Source organism: Vombatus ursinus, unplaced genomic scaffold (genome assembly GCF_900497805.2).
Source record: "Vombatus ursinus unplaced genomic scaffold, bare-nosed wombat genome assembly UNPS02014818.1, whole genome shotgun sequence".
NCBI lineage: Eukaryota > Metazoa > Chordata > Mammalia > Diprotodontia > Vombatidae > Vombatus > Vombatus ursinus.
Window position 1 is genome coordinate 17,215,009 of NW_020954596.1, and position 27,047 is coordinate 17,242,055.

General features: G+C 39.1%; 1 protein-coding gene across 1 annotated transcript in view; it reads right to left on the minus strand.

Annotated features, from left to right (window-relative positions):
• Positions 1-4,088: 4,088 nt before the first annotated feature.
• STK32B (serine/threonine kinase 32B) overlaps positions 4,089-27,047 on the minus strand; it is a 264,794-nt gene continuing 241,835 nt past the window's right edge. The window contains exons 8-10 of the mRNA XM_027836560.1: positions 18,907-19,038; positions 17,060-17,124; positions 4,089-4,373 (exon numbers count right to left, since the gene is read on the minus strand). Coding sequence (XP_027692361.1) covers positions 4,235-4,373; positions 17,060-17,124; positions 18,907-19,038 — 336 coding nt within the window. The 3' untranslated portion in view covers positions 4,089-4,234. The remainder of the gene's footprint in view (positions 4,374-17,059; positions 17,125-18,906; positions 19,039-27,047) is intronic.

Consider the following 27,047-nt stretch of genomic DNA (forward strand, 5'->3'; position numbering starts at 1 on the left):
AGGCCCCAGTGCTCTATCCACTGCACCTGCTAGATATGCAAATAATAATTAGTAGCATTTATGTTTCACTTGAAGAACTTGGCATCTGTTTCATCATTTGATCCTCACAATAACCTTGTAGGGTGGCTACTATCATTATCTTCATTATTACTAGTGAGGAAACTTTAGTTATACTTAGTTATATTCAGTGATTCTCAACATGTCCAAAAGAATAATAATGGTAATGGCTAATATTTATATGGTGCTTACTGTGTGCCAGGCACTGTGCTAAGTGCTTTTGAATCATTATTTCATTTGATCCTTGCCACACCCCTGAGATGCTATTATTATCCCCATTTTACGGATGAGGAAACTGAGTCAAACAGGAATTGATAGACTTGCCCAGAGTCACACAGCTAGTAGGTGTCTGAGGATGGATTTGAACTCAGGTCTTCCTAGTTCCAGGCCCAGTGCTCTATTCACAGTTCTACTTAACAACCCAATGAATGGAAAGAAGATTCATTATTTTTTCTCTCCAGGCACTCCCTGCTTTTGAACTTCCTGTTACTTTCTCCAATGCCTAGAGATTTCTGCCTCCTCATTTCACTGGCTTTCTTCAAGATTCAACTTAAATCTCACTATCTGCTAGAGGCTCTTCTCAGTCCCTAGCATCTAATTCCTTCCCTTTTCATATCTACCTTCATCTGCTTTCTGTATCTTTTATCTCCCTTGTTATTGACATGTCTCCTCTATTACAATGTGCCCTCCTTGAATGGAGGGATGTTTTTACCCCTTTCTTTGTATTTGCAGTGCTTAGCTTAGTGCCTGGCACATAGTAAGCAATGAGTAAATGAATATGGACTGACTGTTCTCTTCACATTACCCTTTTAGCCTATTGAGATAATTGTCCATCTCCTACCTCCCAGTGTATTAGATATCTCTTAGTTTTCTTAGACTTAATTATTCACACTTTAGTGTGTATCAGTTTGTTTAGATTATTTACCTTCAGGAAATCAACTACATTGAGGGAATGGGAGTTTTGATGTGGGTGGAAGAGAAGGAAGGAAGGAATTTAATAGGAACGAACATAAGAAACATGGATTTAAAAAATTATCTGTCCAAGTCCAGGGTAATGTTGATGCATGCGGCACTGTGAGGTAGGGCAGTACAGAAAGAAGTTAGGAGATAAGTAAGGAATATTGAGAAACCAGAGGAAAGTTTGAAATATTTGGGTAACTAACTGGCCAGGCAGGGGAGGTAGGGTACCAAGCATTGAGAAAGTGACTAAGAAAGGAATATGGGAGAGCACCAAAAATATATTTTATCTACTTTAAAATCCTGCACAGGTCTATTCTCATGCCTAAACTTAGTAACATTGGAGGAAACTTTGGATGTTAAGTGAGGAAGGGATTTTTAACATAGAACATTAGAATTGGGAGAGACCTTAGAATGTAGAACATAAAACCATAGGACTAGAAGGGATATTGGAACATAAAATATACAGAGGTCAAAGTTGGAAGGGAGGTTGGAGATCATAATCTTAAATCTTGTCATTATTTGGAGGCCCTGAGATAAGAAATGGCAGGTCTGAGACTGAAAGTCAGGTCAGTTTACTGACCCCTTGTCCACTGTGCTTTCCATCATACTACAGGCAAAAGTTGCTTTCATGGTGAAGCATACCTCACTCCATATTGCCAAGTGAATTTCACTTTGGTGTCTTCAAAGATGGAGTGATGTTGCCCACCCAACACTCCCAAGAAAACAAAACAAAATAAACAAACAAAAAACACCCAAGGTTGTAAGAAGGTATGAGCAAGAAAGAGTTTATTCTGAATGGATATGGACCTGAGCAGATCTCAGAAAAAAACAACGTCCTTTCCTGACTCTGGGGTTAGTCTGGTCCCTGCCTTCTAATTGATGAAAGAAACTAACAAAAAGAACCATCTGCAGCCCTGCCAGGGCCAGTGTAGACATTGACTTCATTACTCTGAATGACTTGCTCAGCTGACAGAGTAAGAATGCAGATTACTGTGAAGTAATGCAAAAAGAGTCTTGAATAAGTAAGCAACACAATTTAAAAATAGGCCCAACTCTAAAGAAAAAAATAATATTGTTCTTATAAAAAAAGTTACAAAACAATACAATACAGTAAAAATATTTTCTTAAAAAAAAACAAGATAAGCTATTGTCATGTCTCAAAGACTTAATTTATGTGATAAAAAGGTGAAAATGGAATTTGGCTTCCAGATGAAAAGCTATACAAAGTAAAAACACAATTGACAGTCAAAGCCATGCACTTGTCCAGATGTATGGGGAGCAAGTTTAAAAGTAGAAAAAATACCAGGACTCCTATCTCATTTCCGGACTGTAGGGATACCCAGGGAAAGAGAGAGAAATGTTTCTCCCAAATGTCAATTGCTTCCCTGAACATACCAAAGAATTCTTGGTTTTCTAACAGGTGAAACCTTCTAAATCAATAAGTTTCTTAAATTACAACCATCAGGCCCATCTCTCTGAAGTGTCTCTGATTCCCTACAGCTGAAAGCAATGTCCCCTTCCTCAAATTTCCCTGGAAACTGATTGGATCAGACCTTTGGACCTACTACTCTATACTTTTTTTCATGTAAATCTGTATGTGTTATTTTTCCCTTTATGTCCTCCCTTCCCCTCCCCTGCCAACCCCCATACTCCCACCATGCTGGACATTTCTTGAGGGCAGGATTTTTGTTGTATCTCTCTTACAGAAGACATATTTTAAATCTGTGTGGGCATCGTGTTTGGCTGGGTCAGCTGTTTCTTCATCTGGAGCTAAGACCAAGGTCCCTCACCAACCTAATACAATCAGAATAAGTTCCTTTTTATTCATCTCACAGGAAGGCATTGGGTGGAGGGAAAACAAATGAACCAGGTTTACATTCATGTTGCATGACTAGGTTTCAGGTAGTTGATCGTCAGTATTAGGTGTTGACTACAGAGAACACCGCAGTCACAGAGACATCAGGTACAGACACGTTGATATAAGAGGCAGCACATGTTCTAGTCACATTTAGCCACCACATGGAGTCCCAGCTTCCAGGTGCTGCAGGTGGCTTCCACATACATCAAAAGAACACAGTTTCCTTTAAAGTGGATTGGCACATGAATCTCAGGGAGCCAGGGAGGGAGGGGGCCCTTGAGAAGAGTCTGAAACCTCACAGTCTGGCCTCAGAGAATGTAAACTACAAAGTTTCAAGTTTGGTTCCCAGATTCTGAAGATGATTCTCTCCCAGGAAATGTTGATTTTGTTGATGCTGATGGGGCTTTGTTTTCCCAAAGCATGGTTTAGACAGGATTGGAATTGCTGGGGATGAATTGAATTGGGAACTTGGAAGGACTGTCTGTAATTGGGTTTTAAAAGAAGGTTAGCGTTGAAGAGATTTTACAGCCTAGAAGAGTAAAGCTGGAAGGGGACTTAGAACATAAGACATTTGAGCTAGAAGGGGTCTTAGAACATAGAATATCAGAGCTTGAAGGGACCTTAGAACCTAGTATGTCAGCACAAGAAGATACCTTAGAACAGAATCTAGAACGTTAAAGCTAGAAGGGACATTAGAACATAGAATCTAAAATGTTAGCGCCTGAGGGGACCTTATGTAATTTAGTTTAATCTAATCTAACCCCCTCACAAACATGGAAATTAAGGCCCAGAGAGGGAGAGTGACTTTGCCCAAGGTCACACAGTTTGTAGAACAGCTGGGACCAGAACCCCATCCCCCTCCTGTTCCTTGGGTCAGTGTTCTTTTTACCTCCAGACACTGACTTTATATAGTGATTCATACTTTTTAGAAGGGTTTCCCCATCTGTCACAAAGTCTGACCTTTGCAACAGCCCTGTGAGGTAGCAGGGCTAGGTTTATTATTCCCATTTGACAGATGAGGTAATGAAGGCCTGGAAAAGTTATCACAGGATTTGGAGTTGGAATGGACACTTAAAATACCATCTAGTCTGACCCCTTCATTTTACAGTGGAGGAAACTGAGGCCAAGAGAGAGGTCGGTTGACTTGCCCAAGGTCAGATGGGAAGCAAAAGGAAAGACCTTGCTCAAGGTCTCACACAGAGAGTCAGTGGTAGACCTAGGACCGGATTGTGTATCTCCTGAGTCCTAGTTCAGTGCTCTTTTTTGATTGGTTTAGGAGGGAGGGGACACAAAGGGATACCATCACATGCACAGAAGGGAACTGAGACCCAGACACGGTTCACGCCAGGCCACAGGAGCTTAGCAGCTGCATCCACGTGTGCAGGCCTGGCTCAGGATGTTGTTGTTTCTCCCGTCCTGGAGCTTCCCATGAACTGGGGGTGCCACATGGTTCTCACCAATGGAGAGCTGCCCACTTGTGTCCTGCTGCCTTCTCAACCTGGAACCAATCACAGTATAGAACAGGACATGGAATTAATTTCCAAGAATATAGGGGTGCTCAGGTTGAAGAGTGGGACTGGGTAGTGCACGAAATGCAATTATAGTCCATCGGACTGAAGAAAACTTTAGAAATCAGTTAGTATAACTTCCTTATTTTACAAATATACAAACTGAGGAACAGGGAAAGGGGTGATTTTTTTCCAGGGTCTCACAGGTATTAAGTGATAGAAATGGGATTCAAACCCAAGTCTTCTGATTCTAAGTGTAAAGGTCCTTCTAAACTTTGTTCTCCATTTCATAACAAAAGACAATGCTTTACAACCTAAGTGAAGTAGTTGGGTAGGACATCAATTAACTATGACCCTGAGCAAGTCTCTTCTCTCTGTAAGCCTCAGATGATCTGATTGATGATATCTAAAACTTCTTCCATCTATAAAATTTAATGTCACCGACCTTATGTAACTCTATACATTTCTCAGTTATTGTGTAAAGTCGTGCCTTTGAGAAACAAATTGCATGCCTGGGAACTATTCTTTTGAATGGCAAATATGACTGCAGTTTCAGAAGGGTGACACCCCTGCTGGAACTAGGAAAGGGGTATTTAATCAATTCCTACTTGTCTTGTCCCAACCTCTTATTCCTTCTCTTTTGCAGGTATCACATAGGTACATGTTTATTTACATGCTCTTGGAGGGCAGAAACTGGGGTCCTATCTTCACTCTGCCAGTTACTGCTTGCAGGACTTTTAAGACAACTCAGTTCCCCTCCTGGGGCCTTGATTGCCTCATTTGCTAAAGAAAAGGGACTATATCACTAAATAGTCTCCCAAATTACCAAAGTATGTTCCGGTTTGCTCCCAAATCCAAAGATCCTCTTAGGTACTAATGCTATATGACCCCAAGTTTGGCAGTGTTAATGTAGGCTCTGAGAGTGAACTATAGCTGATTTGGAGATGCCTCCAGCTGCCAGAAACCACAGAACCAGACTTGGTTGGCTCAAGGATAACCTCAAGCTGAAGCTACAGGGATTTCTAAATATTCTGCTGCCTGGCTTATTGTATTTACAGATGTCCTCTCCCTTAACCCCTGCTCCCTGCCCAAAAGCCCCTAGAAATTATAATATCTCACCCCTTTTCCACTCGCCTCTAAGGTGCTGAGAATTTTCCCTCCTTGCTCTCCTGTACGATCGTCTCTCCTCTACAAGTCTTTTTCTCAGACACCAAATGCTTTCAATTGATGATCAGACTCTGTTTCATTTCATGGGCCTGGGGATCTTTTGTTAACAGCAGTCAGAGGAAAGGGAATTGCTAAAATTGACAAGCAAATACTCACTTACAGACTAGGAAAGGCAGAAAACATCAAAATAAATGACTTGTCTGAGATGATGCATACAGGAACTTCAAAGTATGGATTTAGTACATTCAGGACCCTAAAGATAATTCAATCAATCTTCCCATTTTATATAAACAGAAACTAAGGCCTGGAACAGGAGAAATGATTTGTCTCAAGTTACAGAGAGAACTGCAGAATGGGATTCAAAGAATCCAGCCTTCTGACCTCAAATCCACTGTTCTTTCCATTATAACTTATCCCTTCTTAAGTCAAGGAGGCAATCCCAAATTGTAGCTTTCAGTTTAGTGGACATGGGTTCTTTGCTTATAAGGAATGAGAAAGCTTCTCATTCAAATAAAAAAATTCATGAACCAAAACAAAGCTATAAAGCCATTTTAGTTGACTCTGAACACTTACTTATCAGGCTGACACCATAGTTATCTATAACTTAAATGGAAATGAAAAAGTATTTAGTATCTCCTAGAACCTTCGATTCAATCCCACGAATGCTCCTTGGTAGTTATCTCAGACATAGCAGTGGAATTTAATTTACTAGTCTATATTTTCAAATTATTTGTCAACTTTGTGACCAAAATGCTGAGAGGGAGGGAGGGAGGGGGAGAGGGAAAGAGAGAGAGAGACAGAGACAGAGACAGAGAGAGACAGAGAGACAAAGGCAGAGGGATGTATCTGGCCTTTAGAACTAGGCTACTATAAGATAATGAGATTTATACCTAGGAAGGACAGCTAGGTGGTGCAGAGGATAGAGTGCTGAGCTTGGAGTCAAGAAGACCTGAGTTCAAATCCAGCCTCAGACACTAGCTGTGTCACCATTGGCAAGTCACTTAACTCTGTTTGCCTATAAGATAAGCTGGAGAAGGAAATGGCAAACCATTCCAGTATCTTTGCCAAGAGAAACCTAAAAGGATTCACAAAGAGTCCAACACAACTGAAATGATTCAACAACTTATTATGTAGCTGGCACTGTGCTAGGAGCTGAAAATACAGAATCTTTTTTGCTCAAGAGCTTATAGGAACTTAACTTTTAAATGTTTAATATTAAAAAATTTGGAGGCATTTGAAGTCTGTTCACTTTTCAACCTTCTATTCTGAAGTTCATATTGTGTTTGATCCCAAGCTCATAGTCTAATAGGGGACACAACATGCAAATAACTATGTACAAACAAGATATATACAGGATAAATTGGGAGGAGAAGTAGTCTCAGAAGGAAAGCACTAAGATTAAGGACCGGAAAAGATTACTTGTAGAAGGTGAGACTTTAGCTGAAACTTGAAGGAAGTGAGGGAAGGTAGAAGGAGAAAAGGAGGAGAGAGAATATTCCAGGCATAGGAAAGAGACAGTGGAAGTGCTCAGAGTTGGAAGATGGAGTGTCTTTCATGGAACTGCAAGGGAACCAATACCATTGGATCACAGAGTATGTGAAGGGGAGTAAGATGTAAAAAAAAAAAACAAAAAACAAAACTGGAAAAGTAGGAAGGTGAAAAGTTAAGGACTTTGAAAGCCAAACAGAGGGTTTTATATTTGATCCTGGGGGTAATGGGGAGCCACTGGAATTAACTGAATATGGTCAGATCTGCATTTTAGAAAGATCAATTTGGCATCTAAGAGGAGGATGAACTGGCATGTGGTGAGACTTGAGGCAGGAAGTTCAACCACAAGGCTATTGGGGTAGTCCAGGTGTTAAATGGTGAAGGGTCTGCATTGGGCTGGCTTCCGTGTCAAATGAAAGAAGGGAGTATATTGAAGAGATGTTATAAAGACAGAAACAATAGGTCTCGACCGCTGATTGGATATTAACATATTGGATATGAAAGAAAGTACCCAGGCTATGAGCCAGGATGACTAGGAGGATGGTTGATATACTTGATCATAACAGGAAGGTTACAAAGAGGGGAAAATTTGGAAGGAAAACCCTCAAGACAGCCCAGAGTTTCCTACTTCTTTCCCTTTGCTTCTCTCTGCCTGTCATGCCTTTTCCCTACCCCAACTCTCTGTGACTAATTCTTGCCCACAATTTAAGGCCCAGCCCAAATACTTTCTCTTTCACAAAGAGTTACCATGTTCCTCTGGCTGAAATTGTGTTCCTCCTCTAGATTCTATGATTTTATGACTAAATGGAGAAGTGGGGCAGGGTGCTAAATGTTGGAAAGCAGAAGTGTTGCTTTTTTTTTCACACTCTCCTGGCAATTCTTCTTCAGACAACTCAATAAAGAAGAGATTAAGACTTTCAAACAACCCAGAGCTGTAAAGGAAACTACTGATAGGTAGGCTACAACATGGGGAAAAAGGCTTGGAGCCCAAAGCCCTGCAGCTGAAATCTAAGAGCAAGTATCCTCTCTGAGAAGTGGAATGAACCAGGCCCAGAACAAAACCATTAAGGATTAGTCAGAAAAGGTACCAGATTGTACCGAGTTGTCAGATAATGTTCCAAGACTACATTCAGACTTGTGGTTGTGCACCAAGCCACCACCACCTGGTGGCACTACACTCTATCTGCAAATTTAGTGCTTTTAAAATGAAATGCCTCTCGAAAGTGGTACTTGTAAAACCTAAGTTGTAAAAATGGTGATGATAACATCACAGTGATATTCATTACAAGGGGATGAGAAGAGCAAGTAGATAGTTCAATGTAAATTAAGCAAAGTACATAACCTATTGACTATGGGTAGGATGCATAATATTTGCGTATGAGTAACATTAGGACTTATTAGAACTTTATGCTGAGATAGTCCAATGCATTTTGAGACCTGAGGCTCCAGTGGGAAAATGTGAATTCATTCATTCATTATTTAATAAAACCTAATAACACCCCAAGGGATCATAGGAAAGTAATTTAACTTTCCTGTTAACTAGTTTGCATCGTTTGAAAAATGAGAGAGTTGAGTCAGATAATCTCTAAAGGGCCCTTCTGGTTCTAACATTGCATGTTCTCTTCTAAAGTTTCTTCCAGTTCCAGCATTTCACATCCATAGGATTTTAAATAGTTGAGTCCCATAAAGCATGGAGCAGTCAAAATTTAGAGGAGGTGTAGGGTAGGGGATTTCTCTGATCCTACTTTCCACTGGTCCTGGTATCTAGCATCAAGGTAGAAGATATCACCATTCAGAGTTCAAGAGTGGGAGAGACTGAAAGCCAAGAGCTGCCTGTGGAGAAGAACCTTGAAGAGGGAAGAAGAAAATTTCTTTCTCATTCCATTCCCACATCATCCATGTATCTGTGAAATGCTCTTAGACTTCTAGGAGACACTGGTTTTAAGGAATGTGATCCCTGCCAGCAGAGAAGATAGCTAGTTATTTAGAGGATCAGATGCTGAGAACCAAGTATGAGATACTCTACAAAGAGAGAAAAGGCTCCTAGACCCTAAAGTATCTGGAGTTGTGGATCACCTGATGTGCACCTAAATTCAATAAGTCTAAGCCCACTATTCCCATGGACATTGTGTATATTTGTGTGTGAGTCAGTCACAGACTTATGGGCAAGGCTATTTATACTTTTTCTTTCATCTTTGTAAATGCCTTTGCTAATAGCTAATTATTTGTATTTTGGATGATTATTAATTAGAAGCACGCTGGTGGGGGCTCATGAGCTATACTATAAGGAGTACAAACTCACATTTACTCTTGCAATCCAAATTAGCTCCCTTGTTGGTGATTCAATCCACAAACCAGAGAGTGGAAGTGGAGAGATAGCCCAGAAGGTGTGTTACCTTCAAATTCAAAGCTATTGCAAATGCCTGCTGGTATTCCATAGAAAACTTTGAATATGTAAGCATTTGATTTTTATCCAATCTTTTTATTTTTTACCAAAGTTTATTGGTCAAGTTTAATTGCATGTTCTTTGAACAGTTATAAGGGTTTGCCTTGAGTTGAATGTGAGTAAAATTTATGCCACTGATTCTCCATACTTTGGGGATGGGGAAAGATAATTGAGATACAAGAAAAAAAAGATAAATGGGATATAATTTCTCAGTGTAAATGTCATGGCTGTATTAATGTGAAGTGACCATAGAAGCACGTTTTTTAAGAATAACATTCCGATCCCAACCAAAGTCTTTCAATGTCATTGTTTTTCTCTAATCACTGTCTTGTTGCTTTTGAGATGTGTTCATTTTCCTTGATAAAGCAGCAGCCTTGGTCAAAGCCTTCCTTTGCTCCATGTTATCATACAGCTACAACATACAACAGGCCCTGTGCTATCAGCAGAAGCGTCTGCTCTCTATGTAGCATGATTGAAAGGGTGCCAAAAGGTTTCTATGATTAAACTAACTTCCTACAGTGAAGTGGTTTGAGGGCAGAAATTCCACAATCATTACAGCCACTCTCATCCAAGACAGATAACACATTCTGTCGTTATCTTCTTAGCTTTTGTCAGATTGGTTTCAGTCATCTAGCAGGGCCCCGAAAGGTGGGATTCCAGGCAGCGTAATATACACTGGAACAGGACAGGCTGTCCAGGATGGAGAAAACTCCAGCATGGGACACTGACCTATTAGGTGCTCAGCAGACATGAAAACAGTTATGTACAAACAGGATAAACACGGGATAAAACACAGGGTAATCTCACAGTGAGGGCACAAAGATTAAGGAGGTTTCTTGTGGAAAGTTGGACTTTAGTTGAGACATGAAGAAAGCCAGAGTAGGAGGCGAGGAGGGAGAATATTCCAGGCATGGGAAGAGGGCCCAGGAATTCCTCCTCATATTTCTAATATCACATTGCCTAGATTTCCTCTTTTGCTCTTGTCACATTCTATTTTGGATCATATGTAATTACGTATACGTTTCATCCCCTTCTCCCTACTATGTTGTAAGTTATTCCCCCTAAGGAAGATACTATACTGATTTTTGTCTGTTTAATCTTTGATACTAGCACCTAGCATAGGGCTTTGTACACATTGTCTAATAAATGTTTACTGAATTGAAGTGGTCACTTGTACTTTACAACAAAAGTATATTGAAGCCAGAACAAAAACCCAATGTATTGCTGTTCCTGGTTCAGGGCACTTTTTTTTTGACACCAATTTACCATCAATTAATTGGTCCCTGAAAAATGCCTTTTCAAATAGTTCAAGAAACACCTTGAAAGAGAAAAATCTGGCTTATCACCCTTGAGACTATCTGTCAGTAGGGGGTCATGTGGGTATTTATCAGAACACAATAATCCCAGAAACCTTTTTATGTTTCTTTTCAATGAAATGAAACAAATCTGGGAAGAGAGAGCTCGTGGTTCAGGGAAATATGTTGGCCCAGTTACCAGTGATGGGTGATAAGTTCAGGCCATGCATCTGCAAATTAAGTCAGGCTTTGTACCTAGGCTGATGGATTTCAGGCAGGAGATACTTATTTTAATTTTCTAGGCACTCAACTAAAACAAAGCATATACTCTATGAACCAGGATAGCAGTGAGAAGCTGGAATAAATGTGTAAAATCAGATTCTTATTTTTACCTCTGTCAGGAGGATTTTTAAAAGCCTATATCTCCTCATTTTGCCCATGTTAGAAGTACAGAGGCTATTCCGAGGTCTGATCCTACTGCTGATGAGCATGGAAACTTCGACCTGCCTCATTCTGAGTTTGGATTGATGCTAAGGGCTCACCACATTGGTGCAGAGCTTAGTGAGTACACGGATCCGCATAGCTCAGTTCAGAACTTTTGAGCTCAAGAGATCCTCCAGCCTCAGGTTTCCTGGTTCAAATGAGATAATGGATGGAAAGTCTCTTTGGAAACCTGAAAGCTTTCTATAAAGGTCAATTATTATAATTATCATTAGCCCAAAGTCACCAGCCCTTCAGTCTGGTGAGAACTTGATTCCCTGAGCCTTCTTCTAAATATCTGCTAAGCTCAAGTGATGTTTACGGAGCAATATAAGAGTGGGCTGATAATATCATTTAATGACCAGGCTCTCTTAGAAAAAAAATGTATGCACACACATTTTTAAGTTTAATCTGAATTTATTAATAGTCTCTTAAGTCTAGATAATCAACAAAACAATCAAGCCATGATTTATAGAGGTTCTGATTTCTGAGATGTAAATGTTCACACTGAGAATTTAACAGCCGACTCCCTGAAACTGGTTAGAGCTGACTCCAGCAAACCCCTGCTCCCTGATAGCAGGAATTACAGGTGTGGTTCATCACATCTGACGAGTTGTTCCCTGTGCAAGCATTCAGTCATATCTGACTCTCTGTGACCCCATTTGGGATTTTCTTGGCAGAGATATGGGAGTGGTTTTGCCATTTCCTTCTCCACCTCATTTTACAGATGAGGAAACTGAGGCAAACAGGGTTAAGTGACTTGCCCAGGGTCATACAGCTAGTAAGTGTCTGAGGTCTCATTTGAACTCAGGAAGATGAGTCTTCCTGACTTCAAGCCGGGCACTTTATCCACTGCTCCACCTAGCTGTCCATTCCTGGCAAGAGACATATTTAAAGTGAAATGCTGCTATGTATATACAATTTCATTCCTTCTTAGATATTAAGCCTTATTCTCCAATATACTTCTTATCTAGAGAATAGCAATGAGTGATTGAAATTGCACTGGGTTAGTTTAGATAAAAACTGGTCTCTTGTCTCTCTACTACTTAGTAAATATGTGACTTTGGGGAAGTCATTTAAATCCTCTGACCCTCAGTTTTCCGATGCATGAAATGAGTTTGCATACCTCCTGTGATTGTTTATAAGAAAAATCCTCAGAATCTTGTAACTAGTTATAGAAGAACTATTGCACATCATTAATTCCTGCTGTCCCCTCTTGTTACCCTATACTAATTCCCTACCAGGTTCCTCTCCCTCTAGGATCCATCTTTCACACAGCTAACAAAAATCTTTTCCCGCTAAAGTTCACATCTTCCAGCTTGATCAGCTTCTTGCTTAAAAACACTTCAGTGGCTCTCCATTAGCTCTGGATAGAAAACAAATTTCCCTATCACTTAAGGCATGACCCGTGCTGGCTCCAAACCGGGTTTTGGGGGTTTATTCCCCTTCACTCAATGTTCGAGACAAAGTGGACCACTAGCTGCTCCTCACACTCAGAAGGATGGTTTTTTGCTCGCCCACATCTGTATAGACTGTCTCCCATGATTGGAATGTCCTCGCTTCTTATCTCCACCTTTTAGAATGCTTTTCCCTCCAGGCTTAGCTTAATTGCTTTGTTCTCCATGAGATATTCCCTGTTTGAGCCCCAATACCCAATTTCAGCTGAAAATGTTCCCCTCCTCCACAGATTTTGTAGAGCATTAGATCTGAATGTCTCTTTTGCCCCCATAGACATATGATACTTAACTACATATAAACTGATCCCCAAAGACAAAAGTTAAGCTCTTTGAGGTCGGAAACTATGTCATTTGTCATCTTTTATGTCTCCAGAGCCTAACATAGGGCCTTATACATAGTGTGCACCTAATATATATTTGATTAATTGTGCTGAATTGGATACGCCTATAATGCATAGCTTCTCTGAGACCACAGTTTGAAGATCATTTGTTGTATTAGAGAAATTATGAATTTTGAGTTATAATACCTGGTTTCAATCTGTAACCCCACACGACCCCACCACCTCATCTCCACCTCCACTATTTAATAGCTGAGCAAACCTGTTAAAAATCATTGAATATCATAAGGTGCAACGTGAGACAATGGAAAAGGTTCAAGATTTACAGAGTATCTGGGTTCAAATCCTAGATCTACAAATTTGTGACCTTGGGCAGGTGACTTCACTCACTAGGCCTCAGGTTCCCCATTTGTAAAATGAAGGAATTAGACCAGATGGCCTCTGAGTTCCCTTCAAGCTCTACATCTAGGATTCTATGATATCTAAGTCTCAGTTTACTCATCTGTAAAAACGGAATAAGAATAATTGTACTAACTACCTCATAGGATTGTCATAGGTATCAGGATATTAGAGCTAGAAAGGACCATAAAGATGGTCTAGTCTAACAATTCTTAACTTGGGGGTGCATGAACTTTTTCTTTTAATATTTTGATAACTGTATTTCTCTGTGATTGGTTTTCTTTGTAATCCTACGTATCTTATTTTATGTATTTAAAACATGATTCTGAGAAGGGGTCCATAGATTTCACCAGATTGTCTACGGCATCTGTGACATAACAAAGGTTATGAGCTCCTGTTGTTGTTCAATGACCTTCTTTCACAGATTAAGAAACAGTCTCCCCACAAATGAATGTGACTTGTCCAAAGATAAACAATTATAGGAAGCACTCACAGGACTAGACTCTACATCCTTTCACGAGTAGATTACAAGTCACCGAGTCCAAATACCACAATGGGTGTTCAGATGGGAGAAGTTTGTATACCAGAAGTAGTTTTTGTGATGGTCTTTTGGGATGTTTTTGTATTATATATCACATTACTTTCTGAGGGACAAATAACAATATACATGAAAGTCATTTGTAAGCACAATTCATTCAATCAATGTAAGCTACTGTAAAATTAATATTTATTACTATTGCTATATTATTAACAAGAGCAATAATAATCACTATCCAAGTGCCTGGATAACCAAGGTCTCAGGACTCCTTGTATTAATATGTCCTCTGTTTCAGAGCCATAACTGGGGCAGGGTGATGGGGTCTTGCCAAAGGGCATGAAATTTATAGGATGCCAAATTTAAAAGGCAAGATTAATAGTGTAGAAATAGCAGAGCTTGGCATTTATGCAGCAAGAATAATTAGTTCAAGTAGGAAGTTACCAAGGCAGTTCCTCCTACCTCCCACCATTCCCATCCACAACCCAATCACTCAAGGTACAGGTTGTGGTGCTTGCATAGGATACAAAAATGCCTAATTAAGCCTCTGTTAGATCACTTTCCCCAACTATATTCCAGCTGATTCTTGAGGCAAGAAGCTGCCTTATAACTCTTTATCCACTTCATGGAATTCTAATCACTTCCTTCTAAAAGAAAAATCCAGTCAGCATATTCTTAGGGCTGGCACAGGTGCCCTCCTCAGCCATGTCTTCTCGCCATGGCTCTTCCCCTGGGTGTACATAAAACTCCCACATAACCTAGATTCAAACACACAGAGAGAGCACTTGGAGATACAACACCGGGACTTCCTAATTTTGTTTCCAAAGGGCAGAAAACCAGGACAGTATACGAAATGTTGCCAAGGACTGATTTTTGCCCTTTTTTTGTATCTTCAGCACTTGGCATCATGCCCAGTAGGTAGCAGGACCTTAATAAACGTTTGTTGACTTGAAATGAACTGTGAGGCACACTCATCGATTTGACTCCTGGGTCTCTGTTGCTCAGCTCTACATACCAACAGTCCTGGGTTCCTGTCTTGTTCTAGCCTCACACGTTCTCTGCACTTTATAGGTGACCGCGTTCTTCCAAAAAACAGATCAGTAGGTCTTCCCTGAGTTTGCTGTCTCCCTTAAGTAATTGGGCTAGTATGCCCCAATCAAAAATGAAATCAATTGATCCACTGCATCATGGTGGTGGCCTATTCTGAGTGTGCCACGTACCCTACCTCTGACCTCCCCCACCTCATTACTTCCCCCACACTCCTCTACTCCCACACTATTGACTCAGATTTATGAATTGTCAGAGATGGAAGACACCATATGGAAGTCAAAGGTTCTTAATGTGGGGTTTGTGAACTTTTTCATTTTTTGTTTTTTTCATTACTTTATTTTAATATAATTGGTCTCCTTAGTGATACTGTGTATTTGTTTTTCTGAGAAGGGGTCCATAGGTTTTATCTGCTACACACAGAAATTAAGAACTCCTGGTTTTAGGTATTGCTAGAAACAGACAAGATCTGTTTCCTTCTCAGTCCTGTCTCATTCAGTGTGATATGAATAGTAATAACATTAGAATTGGAGTATAGGACAAGCTCTGGGATTTACTAACAGTATGACCTTCAGCAAGTCATTTTACATCTTTGGGCTTTTTTTGTCATCTGCAAAATAAAGGAATTTGACTAGATAATCTCTATCGTCCTCAATCCTACATTCCCAATGGCAGGTATCCCTGATTGAAAATTTGCCCATGGACAGTGAGTGGTGAGTGGTGAGGAGGGCAAGGGATTCTATCTCTTATCCAGCCCATTAAACCAAAATTCTGGAAGAAATCAGAATGTAGATGTGGTCTCACAACACGAAAAATAACAACAACCACCCTAAAACTCTTAGCAGTCTCTTTGTAAACATGTTGACATGCCAGCCTTTGATGCCAGTTCCCCATTTTGGAAGATCCCATTGAGAAAGCTCCTACACACTTAGTCCCTGGGTCATATAATCACTTGTTCTTCCTTCAGACATTGGAAATCCTGAATATACCAGGGCTTTGTTATTCATTTTCAGCAAGCCTCAACTCCATCCTAATAGTCTATTGCAAAGATCAACTCAACCGGCTATATAGTTATTATTCTTAAATTCTCTTCAATTCTTTAAGGAATCAATTTGGTCCATAGCTTGAGAGAAATGGATGTCGGGGTTAGTAGGGCTATGTCCCTAGAAACCATTCCACTAGAGAACTTGGGAGAACACACGTGTGTCACAACCTCTTTTGGCTTTGTTTTGCTTTGTCACTATGGGACATTTGGGGGAGAGGGTAGGGGTGGGACCTTTGCCTAGCTTTTAAATATTCCAGCTCAAGTCAGTGGGTACTCACCTCCTTCTTTTTCCCAGGACAATAAAATCAGAATTAGAGAATTAGCAATGGAGGGACCCTAAAGACTAGTACAACCACTCTCTCCCATTTTATAGAGAATGAAACCAAGTTATAGGGAATGAAAAGATTTACCCAAGGTTACAAAATAGTTTATAGTGAACTTTGCCAAGTTACCTCTTTTTACCTAGAAAACTCATACAAACCTGGAGCTGGAAGGGACGTAAGGCATAATGAAGGTGAACTACCTCATTTTATAGAGGAGGAAACTGTGGCAGATCATGTAATCTTCCCAAGAATAATTTTCTATGCATAGCCAGTGTCTTGTAGCTACTTAATAAATGCTTGTTGAATTAAACTGAAGCAACTTGATTAAAGCCACATAATGACTTAGTGGCAGAGCTAAGACCTTGGGACAGTTTTCAAGAAACCCAGAATGCAGCTGTCAAATGTACAATGGACCTAGGAAGAAATCAATGGCTGACTCGCCACTTCCTCCTTCCTCTCTCTGTCAGCTTGCTATTTTTTTCTCGGCCATTTCCTAACATCACCAGCACAAAATATTTGGAGTATGCACACAAAATTTCCCCTCTCTTTCCTCCCAACCTATACCCCCAACCCTCCCCCCCCAATGGGAATAACTGCTTATTGTTGACAGATTCTAAAAGTGTGCTGTAGAACAGGCATCTCTGGGAGGTACTTACTTCTCTCTGTTGAAGATTATAAATTCTTTCCTCACTGTTTCTAAACACTGCTGTAGGTGTCCATTCTTCCACAGCGTCAGGAAGAGGTTGATCATAAATGAAAGAAAACAATCATGGAGACAAAAAAAGGAACCATGGTGAATAGAGAATTCATCATTGACTCAAATAGGAGATGGTTTCAGGGGAATGAACTAAGGAAATGGGACCGAGTTTAGGCGATTGCTCTCCAAATTGGTCCTGAGGATCTTTGACCTTTTTCTTTCCAGAAGCCAGGCTGTTGATGACTACACGCCTATTTCAAAAAACTATAGAGAATAGGGGAACTCTACTGCTGGTGATTTCGATCTCTTGAGATTTAGAATTTTCATTGGACCCAATTACTCTGCATTAATGACATGCAAATCTATGAAGCAAGGGTAGACTTGTGTGACAAAGAGTAGCAGTCAGGATTCATCAGTGCTCCTGGCAAAGGAAGAAAACAAACACATTTGTCTGAATGGCAAAATTGACTCCAATGTTGTTGCCATGAAAACTTTATTTTGGGCCTCTTGCTATTGGTTGTGAGCGCCCTCACGCGCTTCTACATTGCAATATATTGTCTTTCAAAGGTTGTAATGCTACTTTTAATTATAGCATCAATATAATGATCCTTTGAATTTTCCCCAAGCTTAATGTGATAGTTTGGAAAGTGTATTCCTTGTAGTCCTTGAGTGGCAGGTTGGTCATTCCTGGTATGAATAGGAAGGGTGATATTTGCCTTCCATATTTAAAGGTATAAGGATCTTTAAAAATCATTTCATGAGGAATATTTGATTTACCATACTTTGGTGAAGTACCCTCCAGCCCCCCAACAACAACAACAACAAAAAGACAACTAGTAGTTACGTATTGGTGGCTCTAAACATTACCTTTTATGTTTGATTTTAGGTAACTTTATGTGTCCAGGAATTCAACCACACCGGGACATTGGAGTCCTAGGCCTCAGGTGACTTAGGCACAGTAGATAGAGCACTGGGCCTGGAGTCTGGAAGACCTGAGCTCAAATCTGGTCTCAGACACATATTGTGTGAACCTGGGCAAGTCATATAACCTCTGTTTGCCTCAGTTTCCTCAACTGTAAAATGAAGACAATGACAGGACCTACCTCACAGGGTACTTATGAGGATCAAATGAGATATTATTTGTAAAGTTCTTAGCCCACTTAATTAAGTGCTATATAAATGTTTACTCCCTCCCCTTCCTTCCTCCTTCAGATGAAATCATGCCTCTTCCCACTACCCAAATCAAGGGGAAAGATATTGAGCAGCCATCTGACTATTCACCAGTGTCCATCTGTTGTTTCTCCAGCATTTCAGGAACAGCAACGGGCCTTTCTCCTCCAACTGCAAGGCTGAATCACTGGAGAAGAGGAGGAGGGGGTGGATGCATTTGGCATTTTCTAATATTTCTTTATTCTCTGTCACTGGCTAGCTGAGCTATCAATCAACATCAGACTAATCAGTGAAGTATAATTAAAACAATAGTTAGCTGAGCTGTTGGTCAACCTAAGACCAATAAGTGAAGAAAATGACCAATAAAATAGCCTGTGACTGGTCTGATGCTGATCAGTCAGCCAGTAATAATTGAGGAAAGAGGGAGACACCATAGTCTCCTCTCCTTATATTTTTTCCCCCATAACAATTCCTATTGATAGAAATTCTGGCAAATGACTTGGATTATGACTGGTCTAGACAAGTCTCCTTCGATTGACCAAAACCTCCAATTTTGTTCTCAACAAGTCTTGGACTCTCATTTGAAGATGGGATAAAGGACACCATGCCCTCCACGCCCCAGAACCCAGCACCTACCAGGGCACAGCTTTCTTTCCCTCCATCTTTGGATTTGTTTTTGGCAAGCCTCTTCTTCTTTTTATGAAGGGGTTTGGATTCTAGAATCATTTCTTCTAGTTCAAAAGTTGGATCACAATTCAGCCTCCCCTTCTGTTACCAAAGCAGAAAACAAACACAAAATTTTCTTATGAAACTTAAATCTTTAGCTTCCATGAATAATTGTGCTCCATGAGAGGGCTTTTAGCACTTTCTACAGTATTCTGAAAAACAGCCAAATGGAGCCTCCAATATTGCCACCAGGAAGAGCTAAGCAGAGAATAAGAGCCACTTGGATTTTAGCCCTCATCTGGCTTTAGTAATAAAAGCCTGAGGAAGGAGAATGCAACAACTCTGGGACACCTATACTCTATTAACATCCACTGGCAAGGCACACACAAGAGTGAGAGCAATGGACCATCGCTACTTCAAGACACTTGGAACAACTGGATTTATTCTTTGGCAGCTCAGGAAGCCTTACTGAGAATAGAACTCCCCATGACTTCAATGCCAGAAGGGAGTGAAATGAGTTGGGAAACAGGCCCAAACTAAGCTGCATCAGAGGTACAGACAAGGTCCCTTCAGCTTAGGCTCCTGGCCCCCAGTGCAAGAAGCTTGGGACAGTGCCCCCTGCACCCCAGGAGAAGAGCTCAACTTTTTAAAATGAGCAAAAAAGGGGGGTGGAGCCAAGATGGCAAAGGGAAAGCACTAGGGACCTGTAAATTTTCAGTTCTTCCAAGGTGCTGTGATAAGGGGCGAGGTGTTTCCTCTCCACAGCCACAACAAGCTCCATCACACCAGCACTCCTCCTTGCCCCAGGAGCTCTCCCCCCCAAACCCCTCCAAATATCTATAAAAAATGGCTCTAAACAAATTCTAAAGCAGCAGAACCCACAAAAAGACAGAGTGAAACAAATTTCTAGCCCAAAACAATATGGATGGCTAATTGGAAAAGGTATATCGCGCCAGACGGGGCGATACTGGCGGGCAGGCTGCAGTGACCCTGGAGAAGGCTTCAGAGGACTGAATGTCCTCTGAATGCCTTCAGAGGCAGCTGTGGCAGTTTCCAGACTTCTCAACCCATGAATGCCAAAGGCAACTTGGAAGGTCAGTGGGAAAAGTCTGTGACTGTGTGAGAGAAGAGATATGTCTCAGCCGCAAGTTTTGAGCACGGCCTCCAGGGCTGCAACTGTTTCCTGAGCTTCCAGCCCACAGACTGAGAAGGAATTGAGTGGCTGAACAGAGGGAGATCGTAGGGATCTCTTTGCCAGTGCAGAGGCAGGAATCTCTTGCTTTGCCCATGCTTGGATATGGGTCACAGTTATGAAGGGCGGTCCTGGGGCAAGGAGGAGTGCTGGTGTGATGGAGCTTGTTGTGGCTGTGGAGAGGAAACACCTTGCGCCTTATCATAGCACCTTGGAAGAACTGAAAATTTACAGGTCCCTAGAAGTGTCTCTGAAAACAGCTGTATAAACCCCTGAAGCTTGGGACAGTACATTCTCCACATTGGAAACAGACTCTTACCTTAACAAAGAGTTTAAATCTCAAGTAATTGGCCGGGATCATGAGTAAGCAGCGCAAAAAGAGTCAGAGTATATTATCTTACTTTGGTGACAAAGAAGATCAAAAAATACAACCAGAAGAAGGCAACAAAGTCAAAGCTCCTACATCCAAAGCCTCCAAGAAAAATATGAATCAGTCCCAGGCCTTGGAAGAGCTCAAAAGGGATTTTGAGAAGCAAGAAAGAGAAGTAGAGGAAAAACCGAGAGTTTTGCAAGAAAATCATGAAAAACAAGTCAACAGCTAGCAAAAGGAGACCCAAAAAAACACTGAAGAAAATAACACCTTAAAAAATAGCCTAACCCAAATGGCAAAAGAGGTCCAAAAAGCCAATGAGGAGAAGAATGCCCTAAAAAGCAAAACTGGCCAAATGGAAAAGGAAGTCCAAAGGATTACTGAGGAAAATACTTCCTTAAAAATTAGAATAGAGCAATTGGAAGCTAGTGACTTTATGAGAAATTAAGACACTGTAAAACAAATCCAAAAGAATGAAAAATTAGAAAACAATGTGAAATATCTCATTGGAAAAACAACTGACCTGGAAAATAGATCCAGGAGAGAGAATTTAAAAATTATTGGACTATATGAAAGCCATGATCAAAAAAAGAGCCTAGACATCATCTTTCAAGTAATGATCAAGGAAAACTGCCCTGATATTTTAGAACCAGAGGGCAAAATAGAAATGGAAAGAATCCACTGATCTCCTCCTGAAAGAGATTCCCAAAGGAAAACTCCTAGGAATATTGTAGCCAAATTCCAGAGTTCCCAGGTCAAGGAGAAAATGTTACAAGCAGCCAGAAAGAAACAATTCAAGTATTGTGGAAACACAATCAGGATAACACAAGATTTAGCAGCTTCTACATTGAAGGACCGCAGGGCATGGAATATAATATTCTGGAGGGCAAAGGAGATGGCATTACAACCAAGAATCACCTATTCAGCAAAACTGAGTATAATCCTTCAGGGGAAAAAATGGTCATTCAGTGAAATAGAGGACTTTCAAGCATTTTTGATGAAAAGACCAGAGCTGAATAGAAAATTTGGCTTTCCAATACAACACTCCAGTGGAACATGAAGAGGTAAACAGGAAAGAGAAATCATAAGAGACTTATTAAGGTTGAACTGTTTACATTCCTGCATGGAAAGATGATATTTGTAACTCATGAGGCCTTTGTCAGTATTAGGGTAGTTGGAGGGAAAAAATTATATGTATGTATAGATAGATAGATAGATAGATAGATAGAGGGCACAGAGTGAGTTGAAGATGAAGGGGTGATATCTGGAGAATAAAATTAAGGGGTAAGAGAGGATTATACTAGGAGAAGGAGAAATGGAGAGGTAGAACAGGGTAAATTATCTCACAAAACAACAGAAAAGAAAAGGCTCTTATAGTGGAGGGGAAATGGGGGAAGTTGAGAGGGAATGAGTGAATCTTATTCTCATAGGATTTGACTTAAGGAGGGAATAACATACACACTCAATTGGGTATGGAAATCTATCTTACCCTACAGGAAAACAGGGGGGAAAGGGGTCAAGAGAGTAGGGGGATGATAGAGAGGAGGGCAAATTGGGAAATGGGTTAATTAGAAGCAAATACTTCTGAGGAGGGTCAGGGTCAAAAGAAAGAATAGAATAAATTGGGGAGGGGGTGGGACAGAATTAAGGAAAATAGTTAGTTTTTCACAGCATGTCTACTATGGAAGTGTTTCGCATAACTGCACACATATAATCTATATTTAGTTGCTTGCCTTATCAATGAGGGTGGGTGGGGAGGGAGGAAGGGAGAAAATTTGGAGCCCAAAGTTTTAAAAACACATGTTTAAAAAAAATGTTTTCACATGCAACTGGGAAATAAGAAATACAGGAAATGGGGTACAGAAATCTATCCTGCCCTACAGGAAAATAGAAGGGGAAGAGGATAAGAGAAGTGGGGGGAGAGATAGATGTGAAGGCAGACTAGGGGAAGGGATATTCGGAATGCTTGCCATCTTGGGGTTGGGGGAGGGGCAAGATGGGGTGGAAATTTGGAACTCAAAATCTTGTGGAAGTAAATGTTGAAAACAAAAAAAATAAGAATTACCATTAAAAAATTAAATTAAATTAAAATGAGCAAAAAACAAAAAAGAGCTTGACCATAGAAAGCTACTATGGCAACAAGGAAGATCAAAACACAAACTCAGATGGGGACAACAATGGCAAAATACCTATGTGCAAAGCATCAAAGGGAAATATGAATTGGTCTCAAGCCCAAAAAGTCCTCTTGGAAGAGCTCAAAAAAACATTTTAAAAATCAAATAAGAGATGTAGAAGAAAAATTGGGAAAAAATGGGAGTTATGCAAGAAAATTATGAAAAAGAGTTAACAGCTTGGAAAAGGACACAAAAATTGGCTAAAAAAACCAACTCCATAAAAATGGAAATGGCCAAATGGAAAAGGAGGGACAAAAGTTAACTAAACAAAATAATTCCTTAAAAATTCGAATTGGGCAAGTGGAAGCTAATGACCTTATGAGACATCCAAAATCAGTCAAACACAATCAAAAGAATGAAAAAAAGAAGAAAATGTAAAATGCCTTATTGGGAAAACAAGTGACTTGGAAAATAGATCCAGGAAAGATAATTTAAGAGTTATTGGACTACCTGAAAGCCATGATAAAAAAAAAAGAGCCTGGGCAGCATCTTTCAAGAAATTATCAAAGAAAACTGCTCTGATATTCTAGAACCAGAAGGTAAAATAGTTATTAAAAGAACCCACTGATCACTTCTTGAAAGAGATTCCAAAATGAGAACTCCTAGGAATATTGTAGCCAAATTCCAGAACTATCAAGTCAAGGAGAAAATACTACAAGCAGCCAGAAAGGAAAATTCAAATATCAAGGAGCCACAGTTAGGATTACACAGGAGTTTCTATGTTAAAGGATTGGAAGTCTTGGAATATGATGTTCCAGAAAGCAAGAGAGCTTGGATTACAACCAAGAATCAACTACTCAGCAAAATTGAGCATAATCTTTCAGGGGAAAAGATGGATATTCAATGAAATAGGGTACTTTCAAACTTTTCTGATGTATTTTTTTCTCAGTGACACATAGCACCTGCACAAAAATTGATCATGTATTAGGAAATAAAAACCTCACAATCAAATGCAGAAAGGCAGAAATATTAGATGCATCTTTTTCAGATCATGATGCAATAAAAATTACATGTAATAAAGAACCATGGAAAGATAGATTACAAATTAATTGGAAACTAAATAATATAATCCCAAAGAATGAGTGGGCCAAATCACAAATCATAGAAACAGTCAGTAATTTCATCAAAGAGGATGACAAAAATGAGATAACATACCAAAATTTATGGGATGCAGCCAAAACAGTACTTAGGAGACATTTTATATCTCTAAAGGCTTACATGAATAAAATAGAGAAAGAGCAGATCAATGAATTGGGCATAGAATTAAAAAGCTAGGGGAAAAAAAGCAAATTAAAAATCCCCAATCAAATACCAAATTAGAAATTCTGAAAATCAAAGGAGAGATTAATAAAATTGAAAGTAAGAAAACTATTGAACTAATAAACAAAACTAAGAGCTGGTTTTATGAAAAAAGGCAATAAAATAGATAAACCTTTGTTTAATTTGATTTTAAAAAAAGAAATAAGAAAACCAAATTACCAGTATCAAAAAACAAAAAGGGTGAATTCACCACCAATGAAGAGGAAATCAAAACAATAATTAGGAGCTATTTTGCCCAACTGTATGCAAATAAATCTGACAATTTAAGTGAAATGGATGAATATTTGCAAAAATATAAAATTGCCCAAGTTAACATAAAAAGAAATAAAATATCTAAATAACCCCATTTGAGAAAAAGAAATTGAACAAGCCATCAATGAACTACCTAACAAAAAATCAGCAGGGCCAGATGGATTTATATGTGAATTTTACCAAACATTTAAAGAACAGTTAATTCCAATACTATATAAACTGTTTGGGAAAATAGGCAAAGAAGAAATTCTACCAAATTCCTTTTATGATGCAAATATGGTCCTGATGTCTAGACTAGGAAGAGCCAAAACAGAGAAAAAAAATTATATACCAATTTCTCTAATGAATATTTATGCAAATTTTTAAATAAAGTATTAGCAAAGAGATTACAGCAATTTATTGCAAAGGTAATATACTATGACCAGGTGAGATTTATATCAAGAATGCTGGACTAGTTCAATATTTGGAAAACTATTAGCATAAATGACTGTATCAATAACAAAACTAACAGAAATTATATGATTATCTCAATAGATGCAGAAAATGCTTTTGACATAATACACCACCCATTTCTATTAAAAACACTAGACAGTATAGGAATTAATGGAGCTTTCCTTAAAATGATAAGTGGTATCTATCTAAAACCATCAGCAAGCATTATCTGTAATGAGGATAAGCTAGAAGCCTTCCCAATAGGATCTGGAGTGAAAGAAGGATGCCCATTATCACCATTATTAGTCAATATTATACTAGACATGTTATCTTTAGCAGTAAGAGAAGAAAAAGGAATTGGAGGAATTAGACTAGGCAATGAGGAAACAAAACTATCACTCTTTGCAGATGATATGATGGCACAGAGAATCCAAAGAATTAATTAAAGAAAAAAAAACTACTTGAAATAATTAACAACTTTAGCAAAGTTGCAGGATATAAAACAAACCCATACAAATCATCAGCATTTCTATATATTACCAACAAAGATTAGCAAGAAGAGAGAAAAAGAGAAATTCCATTTAAAATAACTGCAGATGGTATAAAATACTTGGGAGTCTACTTGCCAAGATGAACCCAGGAATTACATGAACACAATTACAAAACACTTTTCACATAAAGTCAGATCTAAATAATTGGAAAAATATCAATTGTGCATGGGTATGCCAAACTAATATAATAAAATTGACAATTCTACCTAAATTAATTTACTTATTCAGTGCCATGACAATCAAACTACCAAAAATTATTTTATAGAGTTAGAAAAAACAATAACAAAAATTCATCTAGAAGAACAAAAGGTCAAGAATATCAAGAGAATTAATGGAAAAAATAAGAAGAAAGGTGGCCTACCCATGCCATATCTAAAACTATATTATAAAGCAGCAATCATCAAAACTATTTGGTGCTCACTAAGAAATAAAGTGGTAGAAAAGTGGAATAGATTAGGTATAAAAAGACACAGTAGTAAATGATTATAATAATTTACTGTTTGATAAACCCAAAGACTTCAGCTTCTGGGATAAGAACTCACTATTTGACAAAAACTGCTGGGAAAACTGGAAAATAGTATGGCACAAATTAGGCACAGATCAACATCACATACCCTATACCAAGATAAGGTCAAAATGGGTACATGATTTAGAGAGAAAGGGTGATACCATAAGCAAATTAGGAGAACAAGGAATAGTTTACCTGTCAGCTCTATGGAGAAAGGAAGAATTTATGACCAAATAAGAAATAGAGAACATTATGAAATCCAAAATAGATAATTTTGTTTACATTAAATTAAAGTTTTTCACACAAATGAAACCAACACAACCAAGATGAGAAGGAAAGTAGAAAGCTGGGAAACAATGTTTATAGCCAGTATTTCTGATAGAAGTCTCATTTCTCAAATATATAGAGAACTGAATCAAATTTATAAGAGTACAAGTCATTCTCCAATTGATAAATGGTCAAAGGTTATGAACAGGCAGTTTTCAGTTGAAGAAATTAAAGCTATCTAGAGTCATGTGGAAAAATGATCTAAATCACTACTGATTAGAGAAATGCAAATTAAAACTGCTCTAAAGTACCACCTCACACCTATCAGATTGGCTAATATGACAGAAAAGGAAAATGATAAATGTTGGAGAAGATGTGGGAAAATTGGAACACTAATGCATTGTTAGTGGAGTTGTGAATTTGATCCAACCATTCTGGAGAGCAATTTGGAACTATGTCCAAAGGGCTATAAAACTGTGCATATCCTTTGATTCAGCAAAACTACTACCAGATCTATATGCCAAAGATATCATAAAAAAGGGGAAAGGACCTACATGTACACAAATATTTATAGGAGCACTTTTTGTGGTGGCAAAGAATTGGAAATTGAAGGAATGCCCATCACTTGGGCACTGAACAAGTTGTGGTATGTGAATGTAATAGAATATAATTGTGCTATAAGAAATGATGAGCAGTCAGATTTCAGAAAAACCTGGAAAGACTTGTATGGACTGATGCTGAGTGAAGTGAGCAGAACCAGGAGAATGTTGTATGCAGTAACAGTCATGTTGTGTGATGACTAACGTTGATAAACATAGCACTTCTCAGAAATACAAGGATCTAAGACATTTCCAAAAGTCCCATGCTGGAAAATGCTATCCACATCCAAAGAAAGAACTATAGAGTTTGAATGCAGATCAAAGCACACTATTTTCATTTTTTGGTGGTTTTTCCCTTTTGTTCTGTTTCTTCTTTCCCCAAATTAACAATGTGGAAATATATTTACATGATCATACGTGTATAACCTATATCAGATTGCTCGCCA